The sequence below is a fragment of the Siphateles boraxobius genome, unplaced genomic scaffold (assembly GCF_051911475.1).
Source record: "Siphateles boraxobius isolate OS27281-9 unplaced genomic scaffold, OSU_SipBor_1 46, whole genome shotgun sequence".
In the NCBI taxonomy this organism is placed as follows: Eukaryota; Metazoa; Chordata; class Actinopteri; order Cypriniformes; family Leuciscidae; genus Siphateles; species Siphateles boraxobius.
Genome location: NW_027509097.1, coordinates 3,820,196 through 3,848,189, shown reverse-complemented (window position 1 = coordinate 3,848,189; position 27,994 = coordinate 3,820,196). Strand labels below are relative to the sequence as shown.

Sequence of the window (27,994 nt, the reverse complement as noted above, 5' to 3'; positions counted from 1 at the left end):
AACTGTTTTCTGCTGTTTCCTTCCACCAAGCAAAACAATGCAAGCATAGCAAAATATCTAGAACAGTAGGCATTGCATCTTCAGATGCAAGGGATTTTCACCTAAATTGAGCATACAGCTGTTAAGAAAATGTGTGAAATCAATTATTAATAAATATTGAGAACAAATAATATAATATAATTCAATATAATATTCAGGACCACATTATTAAATTCCTCAACAACACAGACCTGTAGGTCAAAGGCAGGCGGGGTCGGAGGTATTGCGATTGTGTCAATCATAAACCCCAAAACCAACCAGCGCAGTCCAACAAGTTCTGAGGTTAGTGATTGGTTTGCTTGACTCCGACAAATCATGAGTCTCGGAACTTGTAGGGCTGCGCTGATTGGCTGACTGGCTGGTCGGTCCAGCTGATGGCAGCAGAGCAGAGGCGCTAGTAGTGTTGTCAACGGCGCCTTGAATCCCTTCTCTTTTCTTTATTTATTTCCTAAAGCTTATTTATTTGGAAAGAACAAAGCGAATCCGGAGGACGGGAAAGACATGTCTTAATGTATTTCATACGTAAGTGTACTTTCTTGTTTAAGCTTGAGGGAAAGCTGTTAGCCGGTTAGCGTTAGCCTTCAGTGTTTACACACCGAGAGCAGCGAGCAAAAATCATTATTTTATCGATATCTTGCACATTTGGCTCTAATATGTCATGTTCACTAGAGGAAACCCTATTTTATCTGTATTAAATAAGGTGAAGGGGCGATAGCCCAGCCCATGCGTCATTGACCTGCACCGCGCGAGTACGCGCAACATGTCAAATGCACGCGCAGTAGCTTTTTTTTTTTTTTTTTTTTTGCAAACTTTTCCTGGTAGGTAACAACACACTGGCGCACTTTACACGCTCTTATTCGTTATTATCTACAGTTACATTTTTACTCACATTTCCCAAGGTGTCATCAGTCTTAACATGGGGAAACTCCAAACAAGCAATGTTTGATATTAAATAACACAATGCCATAATTATGTTTGTCTTTTGGGGAACAACTATAAAAAGTAAATAAGTATAATTCAGCTATTCTGAAATACGAATCAGTTTATTTTGATACCAGTGGTGGAATTTTACATTTAAGCCCAGAACATTTGTCTACTGTGTACAGAGTTACAGATTTATTTGATTAAATATTTATAAAGTCATGAAATAAAGCATGATGTGCAATGCAATTCATGCTATTCATTATTAGTCACCTTCTACTTCATTATTAATATTTTTCTTTTCTATTGTTTATTACTGAAAGATCAATTATTATGCTGCTGTAATATATTTTTATCTGTAAAACTTTTGAGCTACTGTACCGTTTAAGACTTGAAATGCTAGTTCTCTCATTAGAATGAATGGCTGTTAAGCAAAAGGCATTCAACATATAAGTGTTCATCTATGCAAATCATACTCAATTAAGTTTCAGTATAGGTGAAACTGTTGTTTCATGTTGAAAAGACATGACCGGTAGAGTGGTTTAATGTTGTTGGGTGTTTTTCTTTACAGACCCACAAATGGTAGCACTGATTCATTAGAAAAATGTAAATATCTTGGTTAATACACTGCATCTCAAATTGTACAGATTAAAATATTGGATGATGGGATCATTTAAAAAAAAAAAGGTCAGAGGTTTAGAGCAGCATTCTCGCATGCTATCTTGAAGTTGAAAAGAAACACCCTGAATTTGGTCTGACAAGTTTAAAGCAAAACTTCAAGCCCATTTGTTGGTTTGGAATGAGAACGTTCTTGTTTTGCAGCTGTGTCTGATCCATGTGCCAGTCAGCTGAAGCATGCTGGAAGAATGCAGCCCATAACCAGAAGAGATGCCGGAGTCTGGCATCAGACGAGGAGCCTGCTCTACAAAAACCTGCTGATCAAATGGAGGACCAAACAACAGAGTCTCCAGGTGCCTTTAATCTGTCACTCACGCGCTTTCTTTTCCCTTCTTGTAGGTGCAAATCTGTTGCACTATTAAAGCATTTGCGCGTCGTCTATTTTGTGCGCTGGTATTGAACTCCTTCAGTAAATGCTTCTCAAGGAGTGCTTGAAGTGTCCATTTGAATCTGTTAAAGTCACCATGAAATCAACTGACAATTTTTATTTTGTATTGAATATTACAGTATTTATTATAAATGGTTTATCAGTGCATAGCCTTTTTATTTTTTTTATTTTTTTATTTTTTGTATGTGCCTTCGTGATCTTTAATTAAAATAACTTGCTCTCCTTCACTCAAATGACATCACAGCAGTCGCAAACCACATCCATCCAATCAATTCCCAGTGGACAAAATCAAATCCTTCCCTACATTTGTTCTTGTTCGGGCAGCCGTTTCATTCAGATATGTCACAAAAGGGGAGAAAAGACTGTCGTGTATCATTTTACTTCGGGAGGATTTGTCCTTTACTAAGTGAATGTACATTTGATAAGCATCTGCTAAACAAGCAATCTAAAATTCCAGTTACCCAGGCTGCTTTATAAAATCCGCTCCATCTGAATGAAATCCTCTTCTATCCACTCTGCTGACTCTTTGTAACCCAGCATGATTTTTATTCTCTGTTTTATTCATCATAAATCCAACTTCTTTCCCCACTTTCTTCTGTTCATGTTGTCATGTTTTTTTTGTTTTTTTTTATTTTTTATGTAAGGTAACTTTGTATTCTTGTCTTTCTGCTTCCTATTGTTTCGTGAAGGGCCACATAAGAGTCTTTCAGAATTAAAAGGCTGTTAATGGATTGGTGTTCTGCTTTAGTTCATGCCGTCAATATAATACTTTTAAACCGACTTTGTAAAGGGAAGCTTGTCATGATCCATTATGGAAAGCGGTTAGAAATGGAACAAAATGAATTGTTATGCAGTAGTCATCATGGTTGGGCTTTTTTCCAGTAAGTGTCATCTCTGTATAGATTTTTCCTGGAGGTGGAGATGCTGAAGCTAGTTTTATTGTGCTGAGTTCTTGGGTGTAGTGGGCTTCATGCATGTAGGTCAAACTTATTCAGTCAGTATAGGTGTTAGTGATTTACCACTGACACACAACCTGTATCAGACACAGATACACTACTATTCAAACGTTTAGGCTTTTTTTTTAAGGAAATCTCCTCACCAAGTCTGCTTGTTTTTTACAGTAAAGTAGAGGGTATACATTGAATTCATGTTTCCTGACATTTATATATGAATTTTGACGCCAGGGAAATGCATAAAGCAAATTTGCCTGTGAATGATTTATATAAATACAGTTGGGCCTAAATCCGGGTGATCACATATCAATGTTATACCATCATATCGACTCATCTAGCCCTAAAACTTGTTTAGTTTCTGTCAGTGTTTATTTAAAAACATCCATATATGCAGAATATAAGATGATAAATATTGAATTGATGAGTTGTCAATGTCAATACAATAGGGTAGGGCTGGGCGATATGGCCTAAAAAAAAAATCCCAGATTTTTTCACAAAAAATCCGATTTACAATTTAAATCGATTTTTTTCTCTCTCCCTACTTAAAATCAATCTGCAGATGACAACGAAATTGTTCAAAACAAGTTTTAACTTTATTTTGTTTTAATATTCCCTGATGAGATTTGATCTGGATTAAATTACAATCAGAAACAACAAGCCAAAAAGACAAGAGGACAGGCCCTGTCTTTGAAAACATTGAAAATGTAACAAAATAAAATGGGTGGATTGGAATTGAGGGGATGTGTAAAAAAACTAAAAACTTGCATCACAATAAGTGTGTTGTGATTGTCAAATTATTTGGTAACTAAACAATTTTATTAAGTTAATTAACCATGTAAACAATGTTTACATGGCACAATGACTGGTATGCTAGTGTTTTTATTATTGCTTAACACAAATTTCACAATTTCAATTCAATTCTTGTGAATTGATTCTGATCTTGATTCAATATAAATTCGTTTGGATAAATATTAGGTATGGTAGATACGTTAATGTGTTGTTAATTGTTCTCAAAAAAAAAGAAATTCACCTAATGCTGTAAACATACAGAGAGCCCTGTCAGCTGGTATTATTAAAGGTTAAAACTAACTCAAATTAAATATAATGCGTTTTTTATAATAACAACGTTATACTATTTTAATGATATAGCTAAAAATACAATGAATGTGTAATATAGTTATCATATTTAGCCAAATACTCCTCTCTATAGCAATTATTTTAAGTCCACATGCGTGCTATGGGTCATTAAAAGGGATTCCTGAGGTAAATGTAGCGTTACGTGGCATATTTTGTTCTCCAGTTGTTTTATGGACATCTTTCCGCGGTTGAAAAACACTGGTCGATCGATTTTATTACATCTCGGTAAGTTGGTAGTAAAGAGTAGTAGGGTAACAGATGTTTGGTTCACGTGCCGCTTGAACTGAGATCTGTCAGCGTTCTCTCACGTCACATTTACAAGCGCCAAAACGGTGTTTATTGTTTGAATTTCGTAATAAAATTGACAATCTGAGAGCTGAGAATCTGTTTCATATCAATAGTAAGCTGCTCTGTCTTGTCTGTCGGTGTCAGTGTCCTCTTTGCTTCGCGATTTTTCTCTGCGTGAGAAAAGGGATGTGTGGCGTGAGAGCGTGTAAAAAGTGACAAAATTGCGTCTCTCACAGTGAACTCGTGAGAGTTGGCGGCCCTGCAGATTCAGCTTGTAAATGTTTTCGGCGGGTGTGCCTCTGCTGGTGCGGTCATGTTCATTTGCCATGTTGTTTGTGTATCTCTATCATGGCAAGCGCTGAGCCCGGTCGGAACTACGGGAACCCAGAGGGGAGCGTCGGCGGTTGTTAAAGAGAAAACCGATTTTCATTCAAAAAAATCGGCGTAAACTACACATTCGAGTTAATCGATTTATCGCCGAGCCCTACAATAGGGTATGATTTTACCCCAAAATTCAACATATTGACACAAAACTATAATAATAGAGTCCAGTTTCTGTGAATTGGAGCGATCCATCTGCTTCTCTTTTCTGTACCGTAGCTTTCGGCAGTCTGTAAAAATATCCTTCAGATTTCTTGTTAAATCTGTTTGCACAGTCAATCGCAAAGCTCTTTCCCTTTTTTTTAATGTGTTTTGTGTTTTTTGCAGCATTCACACTGAAAACCAATGCTGCCACTCAGTCGGGTAACGGCAGTCACTCCGACTGACGGTGACATCATGTGCATAGCCTTTGATGTCAAAGCTGAATTTTCAGCACCATTACTCAAGTCCTTAGTGTCACATGATCCTTCAAAAATCATTCTAATATGCTGATTTGTTGCTCAAGTAACATTTCTTCTTATTATTAATGTTGAAAACAGTTGCGCTACTTTTTTAGTTTAGTGGGAGCTGTGATGCTTTAGGTCAGGATTTTTGAATGAATCGAAAGATCAAAAGAAAGAATTTTTGGTTGTATCCATTAGAAAAAAATCTTTACTATTGAATGGTAGTGTACATTTGCAAAAACAGATTTATAATAGTCTAATCTGTTTCAAGGGAGGTAATAGCCTATTTTTTCCCCACAAGAATCCAGAATTCCGAGGAGACATGCAATCATGAAATCAATGACTTTTTTCAGTGTGGTCTTAAAATGAAATTGCAACGACCTTTTGCAACAAACATTGTAGTGAGCGCCCTCCAGGCACATTAAAAGCTAAACTCATGTCATGGTCTAGCAAATGAACCCAGAGAGATGATCCCTCACTGGCGCTCATGTATTTATGGCCTCCCTAAGACAGTAAATCAAGAGCTGTGAGAACATGACAGTATGGATTTACCTTTTTTTTTTTTTTTTTTTTTTTCTGAATTACCTCTTCTAATTAAAGTTTACATCAGGTATATACTGTACACTATTCTGTAGGATATTTCTTTAATAAAATGAGTTAATATTATTAGTATTTACAGTATTAAATGGTTAATTATATAGAATGTATTATTTTTATTAGTATTTATAATTAATTGTTCTTTTTAGAACCGTATTTTTCCTGCCACAATTCCCTGTCAAATTTGAAGTGTTCCTCTTCTCTCCTTGCAGGAGCTGATCTTGCCTTTGCTCCTCCTGGGCCTCCTGATCCTCATCAGCACTCTCAATCCTCATGTCTCATACGGCAGTATCAGCACTAAGGAGCTGGAGTATGATCGGGACCTGGCACTCAAAGGTCTTGGCTACACCCCGATCAACAATGTCACTAATCACATCATGGAAGAGGTTGCACGGGAACTGCGTAAGCCACATTTATTGGGCTTTCTTTAAAAATGATTTTTAAAAGCCTCATTTTAAGCAAACCTCTAACTAGCATTGCATGGTATATTTGGTATGTTATAATTGAATGCTTTGCTAATTTATGATGAAGTAGCGTTGACTATGATAATGGTAGAACACTTACTGTGAATATTTGTTTCTTGGTGTTGATTCCTCAGCTATGAATGAGCGATTAGATATGTTCTCCACTGAGGAAGACTTGGAGAATGCCAGTCTCTATGAACCTGATGGCTACGTGGGAGTGGTCTTCTTGGATTCTATGTCGTACCGCCTGCGATTCCCATACAACCAGCTTCCTCTGCCTAGTGACTTCACTGAATCCATAAGTGAGAATCACCTAACACTGATGACTTAAATCCACAGCATCAATTCTTTGGTTAAATGGCGACTTGCTTTTTGATGCAATTGACATTCAGTTTTTTATCATTTAATCTGTAATGAAAAAACTGTTGAAGAATTAACACTTATGACTGGTATTTTGTTTTGTTTTTTCTCTGCTGCACAGCAAGCTGTTACACAAACTATGTCAACTGTCGTGCTGCCAACTACTGGTATTCTGGATTCGTACGGCTGCAGTCTCTCATTGATGCTGCGATTATACAGGTTTGAAGTGACATGGATGAATAATGTATTGGTATTTAAGCAATTTAGCTGAAATAAGCAGTGTGGGCATCTGCCTGCTGATGTCTGGGACAACTATGCCACTGTTCAAAAGTTTAGGCTATTGAGCGGTAATTTTTTTTTTTTTAAAGTAACCAATTCTCACTCAGGCTGCATTTATTTGATCAGATATATAGTAAAACTGTAATATTGTGAAATATTTTTACAATCTATAAGAAGTGATCCAATATGCTGATTTGGTGCTCAAGAAATATTTTTTTTATTATCAGTGTTGAAACCTTTTGTGGAAACCCTTTTTTTCAGGATTCTTTAATTAATAGAAAGTTATAGGAGGAAATATAAGGTCCTTGGTGATCTCTTTTGAGACCACTTTTGTTTCAATAATAATTACTTCATTCTTCTGCAGTTGAAGACCAAACGCCCGGTGTGGAACGAATTAAAAGTGCGTGCAGTGATGATGGGACATCCAGGTTCAGTGGAGGTCCAGAAGTTCCCTCACGCCCTGATCTCCATCTACCTAGTGCTGGCATTTACACCCTTTGTGTCCTTCCTCATTGTCAATGTGGCTGCTGAAAAAGAGCAGCGGCTGAAAGACACCATGAGCATGATGGGACTGTATGACTCTGCCTTTTGGTAAGTGTGTCTACTGCTTAACCTGAAATGAAATAATTGTAATTCATAGCTAGTTTAAATATTGAAAAAAGTTCTCTTTTGCTTTCTTTAGGCTTTCATGGGGCCTTCTCTATGCCGCACTAGTGACGACCATGTCCATTCTCATGGCCGTTATAGCAACCTGCACGCCCCTGTTCTCCAACAGCAACTTCTTTGTCATCTTCCTCCTCATTTTCCTCTATGGAATATCCTCCGTGAGTCCTAGCAACCCTTCTGTCACATCCAGCGATGGTCTGAACAATAGCGACTTTAGAGAGTGAAAAAGCTATTTAAATGGGTGTGCACTCATTTGGCCTCATGTCTCCATTTCCTCCCACAGTGAGAGTAGCCATGTTAATGATGGGCTAATCTTCAACTTCATACTGAATGTTATTCATTTTTGTTTTCCAAGGCTAAATTGCTCTCAGCTGCGTTGGTTTTCTTTTGCATCAGAGAGGTGTTTCTGTACTGGAAAAATATCTGACGAAAAAGCAAATCACTTCATTTAAGCTTAAATATATATTTGAAAATATGCCGTTTTATTAGCCACATATATTTATGAAAAATCCTGTTTTATTAGCCACAAAGTTGTTTCAGCATTAAAGTTATTTTTTTTTCTCCAAGTCAACGTGAAACTGCATTTGCAAGTGATTTTTCATAATGTGACGTTTCTGAATGGAGCAGATATACAACAATTGCAAAATGCAGGGCAGGTCTTGGTTTTATCCGCTGGGGTGATTGTATCGTGAAAAGTGGGGCCTATGTGATTGATTAGTGGTTAAATTAAATTATGAGTACATGCACTGAACACAATAAGACCAGGAATGTTAAGTTTTAGTTTGACTTTTTTTTTTTTTTTTTTTACTTATCAATCCCACAGATTTTCTTCTCCTTCATGTTGACCCCTTTGTTTAAGAAGCCCAAGTTTGCGAGTACAGTGGGCTCCATGCTCACTGTGGTGTTTGGATGTCTGTCTCTTTTCACTGTTCTGATGAGAGATTTCCCTCAGTCAGCCGTGTGGCTCCTCTGCCTTCTTTCCCCCAGCGCCTTCTCTATCGGCATTGCCCAGGTAACACACTTTTACACAAACATGCTCCATTGTATAACAGCGATCTCCTAGGTTATAGGACAGTTTGCCAAGAAAAGTTTGGGATCTGTGTGCATAATTTTATATTTTTGAAAGAAAGTAATGTAAGGATGCATTAAATTGATAAAAAGTGACAAAGACATTTTATAATGTTAAATTTCAGATGTATGCTGTTATTTAGAAATTTCAATTCATAAAATCCGGATTTTTTTTAAACACTGGTTTCCACTGTTTCTTGGCAACCAAATCAGCACATTAGAAATATTTCTACAGGATCATTTGACATTGAAGACTGGTGTATGGCTGCCGAAAATGTAGTTGTTTTAAATTTTAATATTTCACAATTATAATGTATTTACTATATTTTGAAACATTAATGCCTTAATGAACATAAAAAAATTGAGTGTTAGTGTATACATGAAATAAAAGGTATGTTATGGCACTATTTTTGTGTGTATGTGTAGGTGGTGTATCTGGAAGCTCAAGGGGACGGTGCAGTGTTCTCCACTCTGGGCATTGGTCCTCACGCCCTCTATGTTCCCATGATCATGCTGTTCTTGGACTGCATTCTCTACCTACTTGTAGCCATATACCTGGACCAAGTGCTACCAGGTGACAACTAGAGTCAAAGCGTTTTGCATAAACTGGGGGTCTTCACGGGTCCACTTGGATTCCAAAAATCCGAGGTCCGACCAGACGGCGCGCTCCACATAAACTGCTCTCTGCAAAATCCGACCCATTAGAGAGGATGAGTGTGTGGATTTCGTCTTAATATTGACATACAAACAAAACAATTTGTGAAAATCCACAGAAAACATTCTCCTACATTTTTGGCATACACAAATTCGGCTATATGCTATGTTATCTGGTCACTTGGGTTAAAAAAAGTAGCTAATATAAATGTTATGAAGATTACAAATAAGTTGGGAAGATGCGCTTACTTTTAAATCTACACCTGCCGTGTCGTTTCTTATTTGTTGTCTCTGATTTTGGTCTGTGTCATTCCCGATTGTAAAAGTCGTCTCTCTCAATCGTGCAGACATTACTGCTTTTTACATTCAGGTCCAGTAAGGTTCGAAAAGAAAATGACGTCGGACTTGGGTCTAATTGTATCAGAATTTGTCTTGGGTCGGGTTTTTCTTTTCTTTCTTTCTTTATTGATACACGTCGGGTTCGGGTAAGAAGTGATTCGGGTCGAGTACAGATTTCAGGATCCAAGAATATGGGATGTATATAGTATCAAAATGATTAGCACGTGCAAGCACACTTATCAATGAACTGGATACATGTTGCAGAAATGTTTTATCCATGCCTTTCAACTTGCGTGTGCACAATTCAAAATTGAATGAATGTGTAGCAATTTGTACAAATAGAGACATTTTTGTGAATACAAATGTTTTCTTTTGTTTTAGTGTATCATAATTTGTGCATGCAACAAAGAAGATGTGCATGTGTGGATCAGGTGACGCGCGTGCATTCATTGAGTTCTTTTCTGAGTCGATCTCATTTGATTCATTTGGATTTTGAGACTTTCTTTTCGCTGTTTTTAAGCATTTCACAACCCACACACAAACAACTACAAATGAATAGGCCTGTTGCTAATTATTAATGTGTGCACAACTACCCATTTATTTGACAAATTCACAAATGTGCGTCGCTACATTTAAACTAATACAATACAACTTGTGTGTGCAAAATCCAGAATCACATTAATGTGCAGCATTTTGTACAAACAGAGACATAGTTGTTAATACAAAACCTCAATTTTGTATTAATGTAGGCCAGAATATGTGCATACAACAAGTAAGATGTGCATTTGTGGATGAGGTGACACGCGTGCATTCATTGACTCATTTCTGAGTCTTTCCTATTTGATTCATTTGGATTTTGAGACTTTCATTTCGCCGGTTTCGCCTTGCACGATCCACACACACTGTCTGAGAAACCCTACTACCACTAGATGGCAGTATTCTGATAAAACAGACAACGGCAGCGTAATCAAGTGTGATCCCCATTTAAAACGCATACTGTGAGTGATATTAAATTGAAGCACCAAATTTAGTACACAATATAGGCCTACTACCTTATTAATAAAGCATATTTTATAGAGGCAATCAGATTATGAACAGCACACATAGAAAACCATTATAAAACGCTTCAAGTGCAATAGCGCATTGCATGTTCAATAACGTGTATCGGCTACTGAGTTTTAATATCACCGTCTTACTGCATTGACGTTAAGCTTTTTTCGTAATAATAGGCTCTATGGTAGGAAAACTATATAGCCTACAGACAAGAGCCTATATGAACTCGACGCGCAACGTTTCACGTTAATGGCATTTTTCTTCCTGAGCCTGTTTAAAAGAAAAAACTTAACATGAACTAACACAAAACACAAATTATCTTTGTGTTTTTTTTAACAGTTCCAGTCCATTGTTTATATTCAGACAACGTATGCATATTTATACCATTGCAAATTAATTTGCTCAGCATAAAAAAATCAAGAAGCTTGTTTGATTACTGTCCAGTTAGTGCAGCTCCATAAAGTATTTTGATGTTTTTGTTTTTTGCATTAGACAAAAATAATTCCTAAAACAAAGATGGCACAAGCACACTTTTGAAGCTGAACACTTAAGTAAACACAACAGTTAGTTCTGAGAAAAGGTTTAACAGCATTGGCAAATCACTCCACATACAATGCATACATTGTGTGGCTACACTAAAGAATACACACACAAATATTTGTTAGTCATCATTTTACTGAGATGGAGGCGTTTTGCTTCTCACTTACATGATGATTTCTTCCTTTAGGTGAGTTTGGCTCAAGGCGCTCAATGCTGTACTTCCTACAGCCATCCTATTGGTCAAAGCGGAGGAAGCGCTATGTGGAGGTGAGCTCTGTGTACGAGGGCGAGGTGAACGGAACCCCTGTGACTGATCAATCAGTGGAGCTGGTTTCTCCTGAGTTTAGAGGCAAAGAGGTTATCAGGTACGGACTTTACTCCTAAAATGGCCGCTGTCTATTTTAATTCATTAAAATAGACTTTGGCACATTTATCAATAGGGGCTCTCCGATCAGTCGACTGCAGATCGGCTGATAATCACGCCAAATTGTAACCATGGATTGCGGAAATGTGGGGGACATCTCATTATATTCAGTCAAACACTCTGATCACTTGTTTGGAGAGGTTTTGGACTTTTGATAAAAATGCTACCATGGTTCCAAATGCCATAACTTTTGATTTGGTTAAGATATCAACACAATATTTGGCCCAGATGCAGTTGGCATGATTGTGAACAAGTCCAAACTTGACTTTACGAGCCTGTCAACCATGAATAATAACAAAATAAGTCAATACATTGCATCACTTTTTGGGGGGGTTTTCTCAGCAGTGAACCTCCAAATATGATTTAAATCCATTTTGTTTTCTATCAATTTTTTTTTCTAGAGCTATAAGCCATTTGAGACGTAAAATCGTTAAAAATGCCTTCAGTGTTAACAGTGCTTGCACATCACTTATGTAAAGCTTAAAGCATCGGTATCGGCCGATCATGATGGCTAGAAATCGGTATCGGCTGCAATAATCCTGATTGGAGCATTGCTATTAATGTACCTCAATTTATATATTTTACAAAAAAATTATTAAAAATCCATGCCCCCCTGGTTCTGTAATGAATTTTTATTTCAGTAAAAGTATTTTTTTTGTCTAGAAACTACAACGACCAGTCAGTGTTAAATAAGTTGTACCTTGGTATTCTGAAATCAGACCAGCAAAGTGATTTAGGGTGCAATGTTTTTAGAGCTGATGTTAAAATCCTTCAAAGATTTGGACTTGAAGATAGCTGGCTTGCAGCCAGAATGACCATTTAATATCCATCACATGCTTTTTGTGTTTATATTTGTACTCTTGTTAGGATCTGTAATATCCGTAAAATCTACAGAGAGAAAGACACCATAGTGGAGGCTTTGAGAGGTGAGACTTCCCACTTGTCCAAATCGTGATACTTCTGTTTTTACTCTTGGTCAGTATTGATTTTAGGACTAAATTGCTTCTTGTGTGCTGCAGGTAAAATGCTAAGTCAAGACAAAATGCCATTTGCAATCCATTATACTTATATTTTACTAAATCTCATACTTATATTTTACTAAATCTCAAAGTACACTTTTTTGGTACTAGTTGTATTATGACGAGACTTCTGGTTCTGACGTTTAGGTGTATGTTTTTTCTACTTTTGATCTAAAGGTTTGACTTTTGACATCTATGAGGGTCAGATCACAGCCCTGCTGGGTCACAGTGGAGCAGGAAAATCCACCCTCATAAACATCCTGTGTGGCATCTGCCCCCCTACAGAAGGTCAGGCATGTGATGCATAGATACTAGTTTTGAAAATTACTTTTATTTATAAACACATTTACCTCTACCTGAGTACCTGGAAAAGATGAAATGTTGTACTGCTGCCACACACTGTTATTGTGTGTTTTACGCATAGGCACAGCAACCATCTATGGCTCTCCAGTGGCTGAGATCGCAGAAGGGGCTGAGATGAGACAGCTGGTTGGTATATGCCCCCAGTTCAACATCATCTTTGATGTGCTCACTGTAGAGGAACACCTGAGGATCTTTGCTGCCATCAAAGGGATCCTACCCTCTGATATTGACGGTGAGGTAGGAACTCCCAGTGGATCTAGAGACGTCAGCTGACTTCATGTTGTATGGGAAATTCAGAAGCAAACTATGCACCAAGAGAGCTGATTTGAAATCCTCTCCACCCTGCATATTTAATTACGTTCATTATAGGGTGAAACAGTGACGAGGTGGGAATCTCTAGGCACCTCATGATTCGATTCGATTACGATTAAGAGGGTTGCGATGCCAAAACGATTATTGATGCATCTGTTTTTTGTGTGACTACTTGGTACTTTTAAAGAAAAGTATTTACGATGACCAATAAAGAGTTTACTTCCATTACTTCCTGTATTAATTTAATTAATAAAACAAATGGAAGTGATTTGGCAAGTCAACTGTAAGGTTACATTTGCCAGCATATGTCCCAACATTGCAAAGAACCAACAGGAAAATAAATGTGTGCCTGCACTAGCAGCATACTTGTAGTAAATGAATACAAACTTATATTCTGAATTTCTAGCATTTAATAATAGACTTCAATCCAACATTCTCCTGTTATGTGCAATAAGCAATATAATCCTTTAGACAAAAAAAAGTAATAAACATTTTGCTGTAGCAAAATCACAAACAGTTTTCGTTCAACTATATAGAATTATGTACCAGCAGCTCTCATACAAATATAATGCTTGTGGACTTGAGTATATTCTGAATAATTAGTAACATACAAAGCCACTCTTATACACAAATAAATAATAAAGAGTTACGACTTGACATTTTTGCTGTATAACTCAATCAAAAACGTCTTATACCAAAAAAGTGAATGAACATCTGCAGAGAGCACAGTCAAAATGTAGCTATTTGTGACTGGCATTGCACTGATACACACTGTGACTGGAGGGCAGTACAGTAAACCTATGTATAACGTATGTATAACAGATCGGTTTACACCATGAAAACTAAACGATACAGAAAGCAGCTCTCATACAAAAACTACAAAATAAGTTACAATGAAATTGCCATTTTTCCATACGTTAGCTTTTAACGAAGAGGGTGCCGTTCGAATTTCGCGCTCAGCCATCCTGCGTCTCTTTTATGTACACGCCACTCACTGCACCTCTGCGCTTCAGAGTTCTGCCTTTTGCGTCCCGTTAATATTATGTTATTAGAGAAAAAAAAGGTTTTTTTTAGAAAATCTATTTTTGACATTTGTGCATCGATTCAGAATCACTTAGTATAATGTGTATGTATGTATATATATATGTATGCATGTGTATATATATATGTGTGTGTGTGTGTGTGTGTATATATATATATATATATATATATATATATATATATTTACATATATATATATATATATATATTTACGTATATATATATATATTTACGTATATATATATATTTATGTGTATATATATATATATATATATATATATATATATATATATATATATATTTATTTATAAGACGAAGTTTATAAATAAATAAATAAATAAATTTATTTATATATAAATATAAATAAAATTCTTAGATGGTAGATTCTTAGATGCATCACGATATATATATGTGTGTGTGTATGTATATAATTTATTTATTTTTATTTATTTTATTTATATTTTATTTATTTATATTTATTTTATTTATCTTCGTCAAAAATACAGTAAAACAGCAATATGTAAATGTGTAATATTACAATTTAATAGAACTTTTTTCTATAAATCTATGTATAATTCTTATGATGTCAAACTAAATTTTCAGCATCCAGTCTTCAATGTCACATGATTCTTCAGAATTCTTTCTAATATGCTGATTTGCTGCTCAAGAACTATTTCTTCTTATCAATGTTGAAAACTGTCTTTACTCTCACTTTTGATCAATTTGATACAGCCTTACTGAATAAAAGTATTCATTTTTCAACAACAAAAAAATCTTAATGACCACCATAAACCTTTGAATGGTAGTGCATTAAAAAGACCTGCAATACATCCAGCTTCATCCAGTTTGCATAATCTTTGTGTTTTGATGTCATTTCTGGTTAAAATGATCTCTCTTCTTAAGGTGAGGAAGGTTCTTAAAGATCTGGATTTGGAAAAGATCATGGATGCCCAGGCGAAGAACCTGAGTGGAGGCCAGAAGAGGAAGCTCTCTGTGGGCATAGCAATTCTCGGAGACCCAAAGGTAAATGTCTGATCACTTATACGGCCATAAGCATCCATTTGCTTATTTATCCGCCTCCATCGATGTCTGTCTTTTTGCTTATGAATCAGGTCCTCCTCCTTGATGAGCCTACGGCTGGTATGGACCCAGTGTCTCGGCACCAGGTTTGGTCATTACTGAAGAGCCGTAGAGCCGGCAGAGTTACTGTACTCAGCACTCATTACATGGATGAGGCAGATATACTTGCAGGTACTTTTCTCATTTTTCTCTTCTCTTCCATCAGTCATCTCCATCTCAATCTCACACACCTCTGTGCGTTTTCTGTCACTCAGATCGTAAAGCTGTCATCTCTCAAGGACAGCTGAAATGTGTTGGTTCCTCTTTGTACTTGAAGACCAAATGTGGGGTTGGCTACCATCTCAGGTCAGTTCTATGTTAAGAGTACTTTTTTTTTTCTTTGTCACCCAGGACATTACTACATTAACGTTGTCGTTCTAAACCCCCTGTAGAATGTCTGTGACTGAAGGCTGTGAGGTGGACAACATCACATCACTGGTCAAGAATCATGTTCCCAAGGCTCAGTTGTCAAGGCAGCAAGAGGCTGAGCTTACGTTCACGTTGCCTTTCGAGAGCATGGACACTTTCCCAGGTCTTGTTTCTATTTGCCCTCATGTCACCATCTGCTATGTGCCATGCTGCCATATGCCCTGCGGAGCAACAGATTGTGTCATGCTGTCACCAGCACTGTGGTGGTGTTTTATTGGGGCAGTTTTATTTAATTTTATATAGATTTATTGTCTGTAGTGTTATACTAAGTCTGTGGTTTTAGTTGAGTGTTTACATCAAGCTTAGTTTGATGTACTCATCTTCATGTTATTCCAAACCTGTATTACTTTTGTCTAGCATAAGGTGTGTCAGGTTTATATAATGAGTGAAAAACATCATTGTTTTTCGAAAAAAAATTATTTCATTGAAGAGACTTTTTTTTTTTTTTTTTTTTTGGACTTGGATTATTTTAGGAATGCATTTGGTGTTTGTGATTAGTTATCTTGTTCATTAAGCATTTTTACTCTAAAAATATTAACAAATTCTATGGTTCCTACTCATGACTTTCACTCATGTTGCATTTCAGGGCTATTTGCGGAGTTAGACTGTCGACCTAACCTGGGTATCATTAACTATGGTGTCTCCATGACAACGTTAGAGGATGTATTCCTGCGTCTAGAGGCAGAAGCAGAGGTGGATCAGGCTGGTAAGTTCAAACCATCACAAACGGATCAATGTTACAATGAACCAGCATAGTGAAGTGCTCAAGATGTATAACACCCACTCTATCTGTGTGTTCCTTCACTGTTAGACTACAGTGTGTTTAACCAGGATAAGGTGGAAGAAGAGGGAGACTCATGCTCTCTGGATGACACAGACCAGAGGCTGCTGACGTTTTCAGACAGCAGACAGGATGCAGTAACCGGTCATGCCCTCTGGAGTCAGCAGTTTAGCACGGTGGCCTGGCTGCACATGCTCAACCTGCAGAGAGAGAGAAAACCTATTATATACAAGTGAGCAAATGTTAACAAGTACTAGTTAATCATGTTTGCATTTCAGTAACGCGCATGCATTTACTGCAGGTTCCTGTATTTTAGAGTGTATAAATAAAGCCTGTACTGTTTAATTCTTGCAGCAGAGCTGATATGCATGCACCGGTGACAGTGTATATATTAATAATAATACTGACAATATACACTACTGTTCAGAAGTTTGTAAACAAGTTATTTTGCTTTGATCATATGGCGACACATCAGCTTTGCCATCACAGGAATATATAATTTTAAAATGGACAACACTTTAATTGTAATAATTCAATACTTTCAATTCAGTATTACTGTATTATGGATAAAATAAATTCGCCCTTGGAGAGCATAAGAGATTTGTTTTAAAACATTAAAATATCTTACTGTGCCCAAACTTTTGCATTATATTTATGGAACATGACCCTAGACCATACTCCAAGCCATACTATTACAATTGATAGGGACGGGGGAAAAATGTTACTAATGAACCATAAAAGTATCTTAATTATCCATATGACTCAGAAGTTATACATAGACATAAGTCACACTATTTCCATTATTTTCCTGTTGATCACTGTGAAGCTGCTTTGAAACAATTTGTATTGCAAGTGCCATACAAATAAGGGTGACTTGACTTGACACCTTTGTCTTTTCTCTTTTGCTCAGTTTGACGCTGTTCCTGGTTTTCTTGTGTGCAATGCTGATTCTATCTGTGGCCACAGGAAACATTCAGATTCATTCTCCTGAAAGACTGTTTTCACCTATATACCTGCTGCGCCGCAACGAGGCTCCTCATAAATACACCAGCAGCCTGCTTGTGCAAAACTCCACCTGTCAGTAACACTTCATACATACAAAGATTGTTTGAGGATATTTCAAGGCATTGATTTGATGCAGATTTGACTTGTTTAATGTGAAATCTGTGTGTTGTGGTAGATTCTGACCTGTCAGGGTTCATCCACAATCTGGAGTCTCAGGACATTAAAGTGGAAATAATGAAAACGCCAGACTACATGTCTGCTGCACCTGTCAGCGCCGCCATCAGCGTGACTGGATCCGGTAAGGTGAGTGAGAGAATTTCTTATCAGTACAATTGGTTAATCTCTCTACCCTTTTACACTCCATAATAATGGATGGATTTTTTTCTAAAATGATTTTTCTATTGAAAAATAATTTAAACAGTTGGTGGTGTTTAAAATCGTTATTTTCCTTCCTGTCTTCTTTCGCTGTTTCTCTTTGTGTGAATTCCAGGAGTTTAGCTACATTTTAGCGTTTAACAGTACCACCGTGCACTCCCTGCCCATGGCTGTCAATGTGCTCAGTAACGCCCTCCTCAGGGGCTTTAACGGCACTGGACGCATTAGAACATGGACTAAACCTTTTGACTATGTAAGTGCAGTGCATTAATACGCTGAAGTTATTGCATAGACACTACTATGGTTTCTTGCGATTGTCTATAGCTGTATTCTGTCTGCATTTTAGCAAATCCCAGATAAGACGTCCTATGCCCTGGTTTACATTGAGGCTGTAATTCTTGGGATGCTGGCTGCTGGGATGCCAGCCTACTTTGCAATGGACCACACAAGAGACAGAGAGGTACATATGTAGGTTGTAACTTCATATAGTAATGGTTTGGCTTTTTAAAGTTTGGGGTGTTTTACTTTTATTCAGCAATGATGTATTAACTTAATCAAAAATGACAGACTTATACATTTTCAAATTAATTCAGCATTTCCATCACAGGAATACATTTTCTGTTTTCTAAAAATGCTATTTTAAAATGCAGTTATTTTTAAAATATAATACTGTTTCAAAAACTTTTTTTTTTTTTTTACTGATTTACCGACCCCTTACCCATAATCACTTTATGGTAATTTGAGGGTGCTGTAAAAGCTTAATTTGATCAATGTCCGTACAATAATATTTCAGAGTTGTTATACATTGAATGCAACCACTCTGTTTTTACTGTATTTGTATCAGTTGAAGTGTCGCTCGACCCTGAGGATCTCTGGTCTTGTTCCTTCGGCGTACTGGTGTGGTCAGGCAGCGATTGATGTCCCTTTCTATTATCTCATCTTAACCTGTATGACCAGCACCCTGTTTGCCTTTCATTCTACAAACCTGCTTACCTCCCATAACATCATGTCTGTGGTAAGAAAACGGTTCACGTTACACAGATTTGCTGCCACTAGACTTTTTGTGACATAGAAGTTGTTGAAGCTTAAAAAACAGAGCAGACAACTCAATAACAGTCTTTTCTCCATTTCAGGCTCTGTGTCTGATTGGCTTTTCTCCAGCCATGGTTCTCTTCACATACTGCGTGTCCTTCATGTTTGTCAGAGTCCAGAGCAATAGGGACTTCTTCTCAGTGGTGTCCATGATGGTAAGTAATGAATATGAAATTATTATATGGAAAAACTGAAATATTAAAATGTCAGGCCATTTGAAATTGTAATTATTAATTAACTGGAAATTAATTAATTAAAAAAATCATGGGAATGGGAATTATAGTTTTAATTGTATATTTTAATTATTGTATTTGAAATATTTAGTTCAAAGTCATGGGAAGTCATTGTTCTAGGGGTGTGTAAACCCTGAAAATTATCTTTCAAATCCAAACGTGTCTGTATGAGGGTATTAAAGTGCTTTTTTTTTGGTCCATAGTTGTGTGTGGTTTCTGCATCCATAGTCCAGCTGGCTCTTGTGAATGAAAATTCTGGTGTTGCTCGTCTCCTGCACAATGCACTGTGTTTCTTCAGTCCACTTTACCCTCTTATGGGCTGCCTTAACTGCATTACCATGGTAACACTCATTTGTTCAGTGTTTGAGAGCATGGATAAAATGCAGTCAATCAGCTGAAGTGGAATTGAGCCTTATATATGTTGAAATGTCTTGTGCATTCTAGGCCACCTTCCTTCAGTCCCCTCATGATGATGATTTCCTTTGGAAGAACCTCTTCATCTCTGTTGTGGCCGTAAGTTAAATATGATTTTACATTCTCAAAATCTGTTATACTGCTGTCTTTTACGCTGAATCTTTGTTGTGGTTTCCATAGCCGTACATCCAGTGTATCCTGTTGCTCTTCACCCTGAGATGTCTGGAGATCAGATATGGAGGGAAGACAATGAAAAATGATCAGCTCTGCAGGTCTGACTTCATAAACTAAATGTCTAAATACATTTTTGACAAAGGGTTAGGAGAAGTAACGTTTAGAATAACATCTATGAGTTCCATTACATCTATGAGCTCATGTTTTGCCTGATTCATGAGAATTTTTTTTGTACAAATATTGATGTAATTATTTATATTTATTATAATTATTTATATCCCATGATACTGTTCCAGAATATTAACATTTAAACAGGGATGTGCTATGAAATCATTTTACTGGTTTGTGGTACAGTTACACTACCATTCACAGGAATAAATTATTTGTTTAAATATAATCAAATATAAAACGGATATTTTAAATGGTTGTTTCTCAATATTATTGCTTTTACAAATAAATGCAGCCGCCTTGAGCTGGTTTAAAAAAAAACAAAAAAAATTAATTTCTTACTGACCCCAAACTTTTGAACTCTAGTGTACTTAAGTAGAAAACATCTGCATGTGAATTGCACGTAATTTAAATATTAATCATAAGTTCAAACCAATGCACAACTTTTCAATGTCGCTTCCCATACACATTTGAAGGCTGTTTATTAGATCAATTAAGGTATATGTGATATTAAGTGAATAGGTGACTTTATGCGGAGCTTATGACCTATTAAGTTGAATTGCATTACAAGAACTTGTGGTTCAAACATTTTCAGTACCAAGTCTAAGCAGTAGTTACTAAGCACATAGTGTGAACTGTTCTAATTTAATTGCGACCTTATGAATGGCTGGTGCAACCCTATCTAAAATAATTAAGAAATGGAGCTTGAACTTTGTGTTCTAAAGGATTTCCTCCCAAGCAAAGAGCAAAGCTCAGCGGAACCCAGAGGAGAGCGTGAGTGAGGATGAGGATGTTCAGATGGAGAAAGCTCGAGTGAAGGAAGCGTTGACCTGTCAGTGCTGTGAGGAGGTACACCTCACTTTTCTATAAATCTTTTGTCACAAATCACATTGTTGTCTAACAACAATTGAATATGGAGAAATAAAACTTTTTTTTTTCTTTCAGAAACCAGTGGTGGTTGTGAGTAACCTCAGGAAACAGTACAAAGGCAAGAGGGAGGCCTTCTCGCTCAACAAGAGAAGGAAGGTGGCCGCTAAGAACATCTCCTTCTGTGTTCGCAAAGGTAGAATTTTCCTTGATTTGTTGACCTATAATGTAGTAATGATGTTAGAGAGAGCAAGCAGATGTTAATGAAAAAATACCCTTTTTTTCAGGTGAGGTTTTGGGTCTGCTGGGACCAAATGGAGCAGGAAAGAGCACTATAATGCACATGCTGTCTGGAGACACTGAACCCAATGCTGGACAGGTTTGTGCTCAACGTTTAGCTGGTTATGAGTTATTTTGAACATGAGGCCTGATCTGACTATAGTTTGATACTGAATTTTAGATTTTGATGGGAGATTATGGCACAGACTTCCAGCCAGTGGAGAACCCCTTGGAGCATGTAGGGTACTGTCCTCAGGTGAACCCTCTGTGGCCTAGAATCACTCTACAGGAACACCTGGAGATCTATGCTGCCATCAAGGGGCTGCATCAACGTGATATCCCAAACATCATTAAGCGGTACAAAATCGTCATCTTTTTATTTATTTTAAGGCACAACTTTTGCATTTTACATTTACGCTACCATTCAAAGGTTTGAGGCTTTTTTATGCTTTTGAAAGAAGTCTCTTATGCTTATCAAGGCTGCATTTATTTGATTAAAAAAAGTAATAAAAAAATGTTTTAAAGAAATATGCAATTTAAAGTAACTATTAATTTTACTATTTTAATATGTTTAAAATATAATTCATTCTTGTATGGCAAATTTGAATTTTGCAAAGCTGAATCATTACTCATTTAAGGAATAGAAAGTTCAAATAAACATGAAATAAAAATCTTTTGTAACATTTTAAATGTCTTCACTGATCTTTGATCATTTTGGTAAAAAGGAAAAATTCTTACAGGCCTCAAACATTTTACTCTAGAAATTTAAAAATGCACAAAGCAGGGTTTAAATGTGTGTGTGTATGTATATGTATGCATATATATATATATATATATATATATATATATATATATATATATATATTTATATATATTCAGATCATTAATCACCACTGCATTATTTTTATATTACAATTTAATTTTAATTGTATATTAAAGTGACTCAAATTTTTTATTGACTGTCTAGTGTAATGCTGCAAGTGACTGTTACCTGACCATTGCTGCAAATATTCCAGGGAATAAAATGTAACAGAATTACATTGTCATGGAACAAAAAAAAAGAAAAAAATTATAAATGCACTTTTGTGGCCCATTAAGAGCGATTTATGGCTGAAAATTTTTCTCAATTCACCAGCCTTTGGCAGGTCTATTTTGTCACTGCTTATCAATATGAACATTCTATCACACAAATTATACAGTATGACCACCATGGCAATTTTTTAATATTGTGTGGGCTGTCTTTGCAGTGTTGTGAGTGCTCTAGAGCTGAAGGATCATCTTTACAAACAGGCAAAAAACTTGTCTGCAGGGCTAAAGAGGAAGGTAAGTCAAAAATACATATAATTCAGTATAGACAATTGAAAACCATACTTTGTCATGTACTTAAGGCTTATTTTTTATTTTATTTTTCATGCTAGTTGTGCTTTGCTCTAAGCATGCTGGGAAATCCTCAGATAGTTCTGTTGGACGAACCATCTACAGGGATGGATCCCAAATCAAAACAGCGCATGTGGTAATTTACTACACTAAATTTCTGTTCACTGGTTTAGTTTTTGTATTGTGCATACTACGCTACATATAGTCATTTTAATAAACGTGTAGATATAAAACAGAGGGCTACAAAAATAAAGATTCAGTGGTTCATTCCAATAGGAGGGCAATCCGTGCTGCCTTTAAGAACAAACAGCGAGGGGCTCTTTTGACCACCCACTACATGGAAGAGGCGGAGGCTGTGTGTGACCGTGTGGCCATCATGGTTTCTGGTCAGCTGAGGTGAGAGGCTGGGACAGATAAATGCGTCGGTTAATTATTGCTTTTGCAAGCATTGTCAAGCTAGTTCCTTGCTTTAACATAGACATATTGAGAATTTGGGGGAAGCAAGTAAAGCAGAAAAGAAAGCATGTAACATTTTATGTCACCCCCTGCAGGTGTATTGGCTCAATTCAGCACTTGAAGGGGAAGTTTGGGAGAGGCTACAGCCTAGAGATTAATCTCAGGGAGGAGCTCACGGGTCTCCAGCAGGTAGCGCTGTTGCACAAAGAGATACTGAAGATATTTCCTCATGCTGCTCGTCAGGACAGGTGAGATGTGTCTGCATTGGATTACAAATTAAATGGAATCTTGGGAGAAAAAAAAGTCAAACCGAATCATAGTGAAGCACTAAACTGAAAATGTATGACGTCAAACATCTGGGAGTTAGAAATTGAATTTTTTTTTTAACATGTATTGGATCTTTGCAGTTTTGCCACTCTGATGGTGTATAAAATCCCAATGGAAGATGTGAAGTCACTAGCCAAGTCCTTTGCCCAGTTGGAAAGTGGTAAGGAATGGACCCCATAATAACCAGAGGTTTTGTGAAGAGTTAAAAATACTATTTTGATCATTCACCTTTGTCTTCACAGCTAAACAGAACTTTCACTTTGAAGAGTACAACTTCTCCCAGTCAACCCTTGAACAAGTATGTCACTATTGGATCCCCTTTAAAAATACTGCAAGAAAAAGAAAAGCAAACTAACATTTTATTAGGATATTTTTTTTTTTGCTTCAAAAATATGCCAGTGTAGTCATTTTCACACCGGTAAATGTGTGGGCGGAGATATAGTTTACGGGCATCACTTCATTCGTCCTGGTTACTTCACTAAAACGCTCCCACATGGTACTGGTACTTTTCTTTACTTCATTTTTTGTTTTTAATTCTCCTTTTAGAAATTCGCTGCTTAAACTAGTGGACCCTGCAGTTCCACTTATTCTTATAAAACTTTGATCAGAATAATATCTATACATTTTTAGTCAAGGATTTTAAATTAAGCAATTTTTGAGTTTTTTTCCTTTGAATTTTATATAATGACCACTAGGAGGGGCTCAAGGCATGTTTTCCCCAAAGAGTTATACGTTGTTAAAGGGTCATGAAACCCTTTTGGCTCAAGTCTAGCTCAAAATCTTTTTGAAAAAGGCAACTTAAATGGCCGTGGATGGCTGTGAGAAGAAGGGAGGGAGTGGTTGTGGCACGGCAGGAGAGAGGGGGGAACTGTCATCGCCAGAGGCCCATACATTACAGATGCTATCATTGTCTTCAATGACGTTCAACACACATACCTCTGTTAAAATCTCAGAAAATTTGGTTTAGGGTTTCATGACCCTTTAAAACCAAAAGTAAAGTGACACATGTTGCTTTTTACCATGAAATGACAGTTACTTGTCTATTTAAATCAACACATGAATGATTTGGCTCTCATCCACCTGCGACACACCCGAAAGTAATTTGAATGTAATTTTTTATTACTTGGCTTGCCCGAGCCGCTTATTATCCGTGGATAAAACCACATCACTAATCCTCATATATTTTAAGCGTGAGAGCTTGAATAAACAAAATAATATCTTTGAGCCCTGTGTCGGTCATCTCACCTGCTGTGACTCTGTAACTTGTGTTGTATGGAGCAGAGCAGACTCTTTCAGTTTATAATTGTAGCACTCATTGTCCAACTGAACTAAATGGTTTTAATTTCTATGAAAAAAGCAAAACAACAGTGGGGGTGGTGCCCGCGGTGGGCAGGTAATGTAATCGGTGTACTGCCGAACACCGTGTAACACCAACTGCCGCAGCAAGCCTATTACAGTGAAGTAAGAAAAAGTAGTCTTAAATTCATCTGAGAAGATATTATAAGATAACTTTTTATTAGAAAACAAGGAAAAGATACTAAATGATAGTTAGGATTTTTGGTGTATTTATCTGTCTGTATACATGGCCATACCATAGTTAATTGTATTTCTTTGAAAGCATGTACCTGTTTTTCAGGTTTTCATGGAGTTCGCTAAAGAGCAGGAAAAAGAAGAGGAGGAAGTCGGATCTCTTAGCACGACATTTCAATGGCAGAGACTGAGACAGGATGGCCCTATATCCATCAATCACGCTGACAGCATAGTACACCAGCTATGAGCCAATCCTGTCCTCCATTCTCTCTGTCTCTCTCTCCTTCTATCACTCCACATGTGCCGTCCTTTGCCTTAAGAGCCATAAACTGATGGGACTCTCAGGACAAAAGAGTGTGGAGACTCCAGTGGCCACTAGCACACATGCGTGTGGGCTGTGATACTCGCTTTGGCTCTGGTACTGGCACTTGCTCAGATATGATCTGACACACAACTCGCGTGTCAGCTGTAGATGCCGAACTAGACTTGGCAGTTGTTGTTTTTTTTTATAAAGATATTTTATTTTTTAAATTCGAACTTCTTATACCTTCTTTTCACCCATTGTTGTGCATCGTGTTCAAATTCTGCTGTGTCAAAATACACTACTTCAGTCACTGAGAAATTAGTTGCATGGAGCGGGTTCCACATTATTGAAGCGGTACCAAAGTCTCACTCACATCGACACCAATACAGTGCTTTTTGGTGTCTGTAGCATGGAATATAAACTTGTGTATGTACAGCTATATAAATTACTTATCTATGTGTACTGTTGTAAGGTAAATTTTCAGACAGGAGAATCTCATTATGGCTGTGTGCAAATTTTCAGGCAGCATTAACACTGAGATTTACTAGCATGTAGTGGACTGCTCTCGATTCCTGTAACCCTTTTCAGGGCGGAGTGGCCCTGCCGGTGCATGAAGCCTCTTCTGTCTCTGCTGCACCCGGGAGATCTCCAAGACTCCTTTCTAAAACACCAGCACGTGTTTCAGGCTTTCACACAGAGCGCTCCAAAGAAAAACAGGGCTAAGCACTCACAGCAAGCGAGTGGGTTGAAATCAAGACGATGAAGAGCTTCTCTCTGTCATCCCCTTTTCCGTACCGTCGTCAGGTGGCCTTCCTATAGCAGCAGTTTAAAATCAGTAGCTTGCTCACCATATGTACCATACCATGTAGCACTCCAGATTAGTTGCAAACTGCTGAGTGGTCTTTGTTTTTTTTGTTGTTTTTTTAAATGAAAGCAACAATGCTTTATGAACCGTGAGCACAGAATGTACAGTGGTACTTTTTGCAGACTTTTCATGGTGAGCCAAGGGATGTGGATTAAGTATCCAGTTTAAGTCTTCACTTTTAAATGATTTGGAAGACTTTTTAAGTTGGTTGTTTCTTGCTTAAGAGGGTTAATCTTTATCTTTTTGAATTTTTTTTAATTAAAAATTATTAAACGATCACCTCTCTATTTTGTGTAAGTTAAATCCCTAAATTGATTTCTCTGTAGCGCAAAGGACCACAATTGTGAATATTGTTCCTTTCACAAATGAATCATATACAAAAATGTCTAAACTACAAGATATATATATAATTTTTTTTCATTATTAATGGGTAATACTTTTAATCAAATAAGGTTCTATGCATTAGTTAATGCAGTAGCTGGTATGGCATAACAACAGATACTTTCACAGCATTATCATATATATTTATGGACCAATATATATATATATAAATATAAATTCCTAACAATGTGTTTTTTTTTGTTTTTTTTTTACATTTTAGGTTTAATTAATGTCTTATGACCAAACATGCATTAACTAATGTTAACTAATAGAAGATTATTGTAAAGTATTCCAATTAAAGTTATTTATTAGTGCGAGAGAGCTGCCTTTCTCATTTCTCTCTCTCTTTATGTTGGTTGAAGTATTTAAGCTTATACACCAATGTGTTCTACTCTCAACTGAAAGTGTTCTAGTTTCAGAACTCTGCAAACATGCATTTACACTCTCTGGTGAGTTTTTGGTGAGATCTTTCTGGTGAGTTTCTGATGTTCCTTTGTCCTGTCGATTCTTCCTTATCCAGCTTCTAGCGATGGTGATCCAGAACCGTATGTTGTTGGCATAAAGAACTCTGTCCCAAGTGCTGGTTCTCTTGTTGGTAGAACTTCTGAAAGATGTTTGCTAGATGTCTCATGGTTACCCTTGAACAAATCTGTTGTAGATAGTTAAGTTTTTGGATTATACTCGGTTGGAAATATATAAGGGACTTTTAAATTTTCTGGACATTTGACCCTAGTTGAATGTGAAACGGTGTTTAAAGTGTTGTGGAGCGGTCCGCAAAAATTTTAATCAATGCCAAGTTGGCAAGTTATGTGGACTTGTATGCATTTTATTTTTTGGCTTCATCTTCCTAAGTTTGATTTACAGCAAATCAAACTCTTGTCTATTTTTTAGAGATTCTCAATGCAACTTTCATAGCATTTAAGGTATCACAATGTTTTTAAATGAACAACAACATCTTTGAACCAGATTTTTTGGAAATAATGATGGCTGACAGTGAATTTTTAGGGTGAGATAATTGTAATTTTTGCACAAATATAGCCTGTCATGTCAGTAATGTATACAATTTTCTGTAATTTTTAACGCTGACCAGTTTAGTCTGCTGGACTGGTTTGGAATGGGATGATTATATTGAACACTCTCTAACATCTATTTAACCAATACCTTTATTTCCTCCAAAGTGCAATATATGAATACTTGTGAGTGTGAGTAATTAATGCATTATGTAGACAGTGTCATTGCAAACTGCAATATTAATGTTGTCTCTCTTGTGATCTCAGATGTGTCTTGCAGTACAATGTAGCCATTAATCTATAACTTTTAGAACGCTTTGCACTCTCTTCCCCTAGTGCCCATTTCTTGCCATTTGTATGCAAAAACTCTGTTTGAAAATAAATTGTATTCATGACGTTAA

At 36.8% G+C, this 27,994-nt stretch overlaps 1 protein-coding gene across 1 annotated transcript; it reads left to right on the top strand.

The window, feature by feature from the left end:
- The first annotated feature begins 387 nt into the window (after positions 1–387).
- abca5 (ATP-binding cassette, sub-family A (ABC1), member 5) lies at positions 388–27,994 on the top strand. Its single transcript, XM_077200325.1, has 39 exons — positions 388–561; positions 1,783–1,931; positions 6,038–6,227; positions 6,424–6,591; positions 6,771–6,868; positions 7,293–7,519; positions 7,611–7,752; positions 8,418–8,606; positions 9,089–9,236; positions 11,436–11,613; positions 12,540–12,598; positions 12,869–12,979; positions 13,116–13,291; positions 15,311–15,430; positions 15,520–15,658; positions 15,742–15,832; positions 15,919–16,058; positions 16,542–16,661; positions 16,767–16,968; positions 17,647–17,813; positions 17,917–18,044; positions 18,232–18,369; positions 18,463–18,576; positions 18,961–19,131; positions 19,250–19,363; positions 19,645–19,782; positions 19,886–19,954; positions 20,036–20,127; positions 20,923–21,046; positions 21,143–21,260; positions 21,352–21,443; positions 21,525–21,700; positions 22,591–22,666; positions 22,762–22,856; positions 22,997–23,116; positions 23,272–23,424; positions 23,584–23,663; positions 23,746–23,801; positions 25,140–27,994. Exons 1-39 carry the CDS (start codon positions 549–551, stop codon positions 25,278–25,280), a joined length of 5,022 nt encoding a protein of 1,673 aa, XP_077056440.1. The 5' UTR covers positions 388–548; the 3' UTR covers positions 25,281–27,994.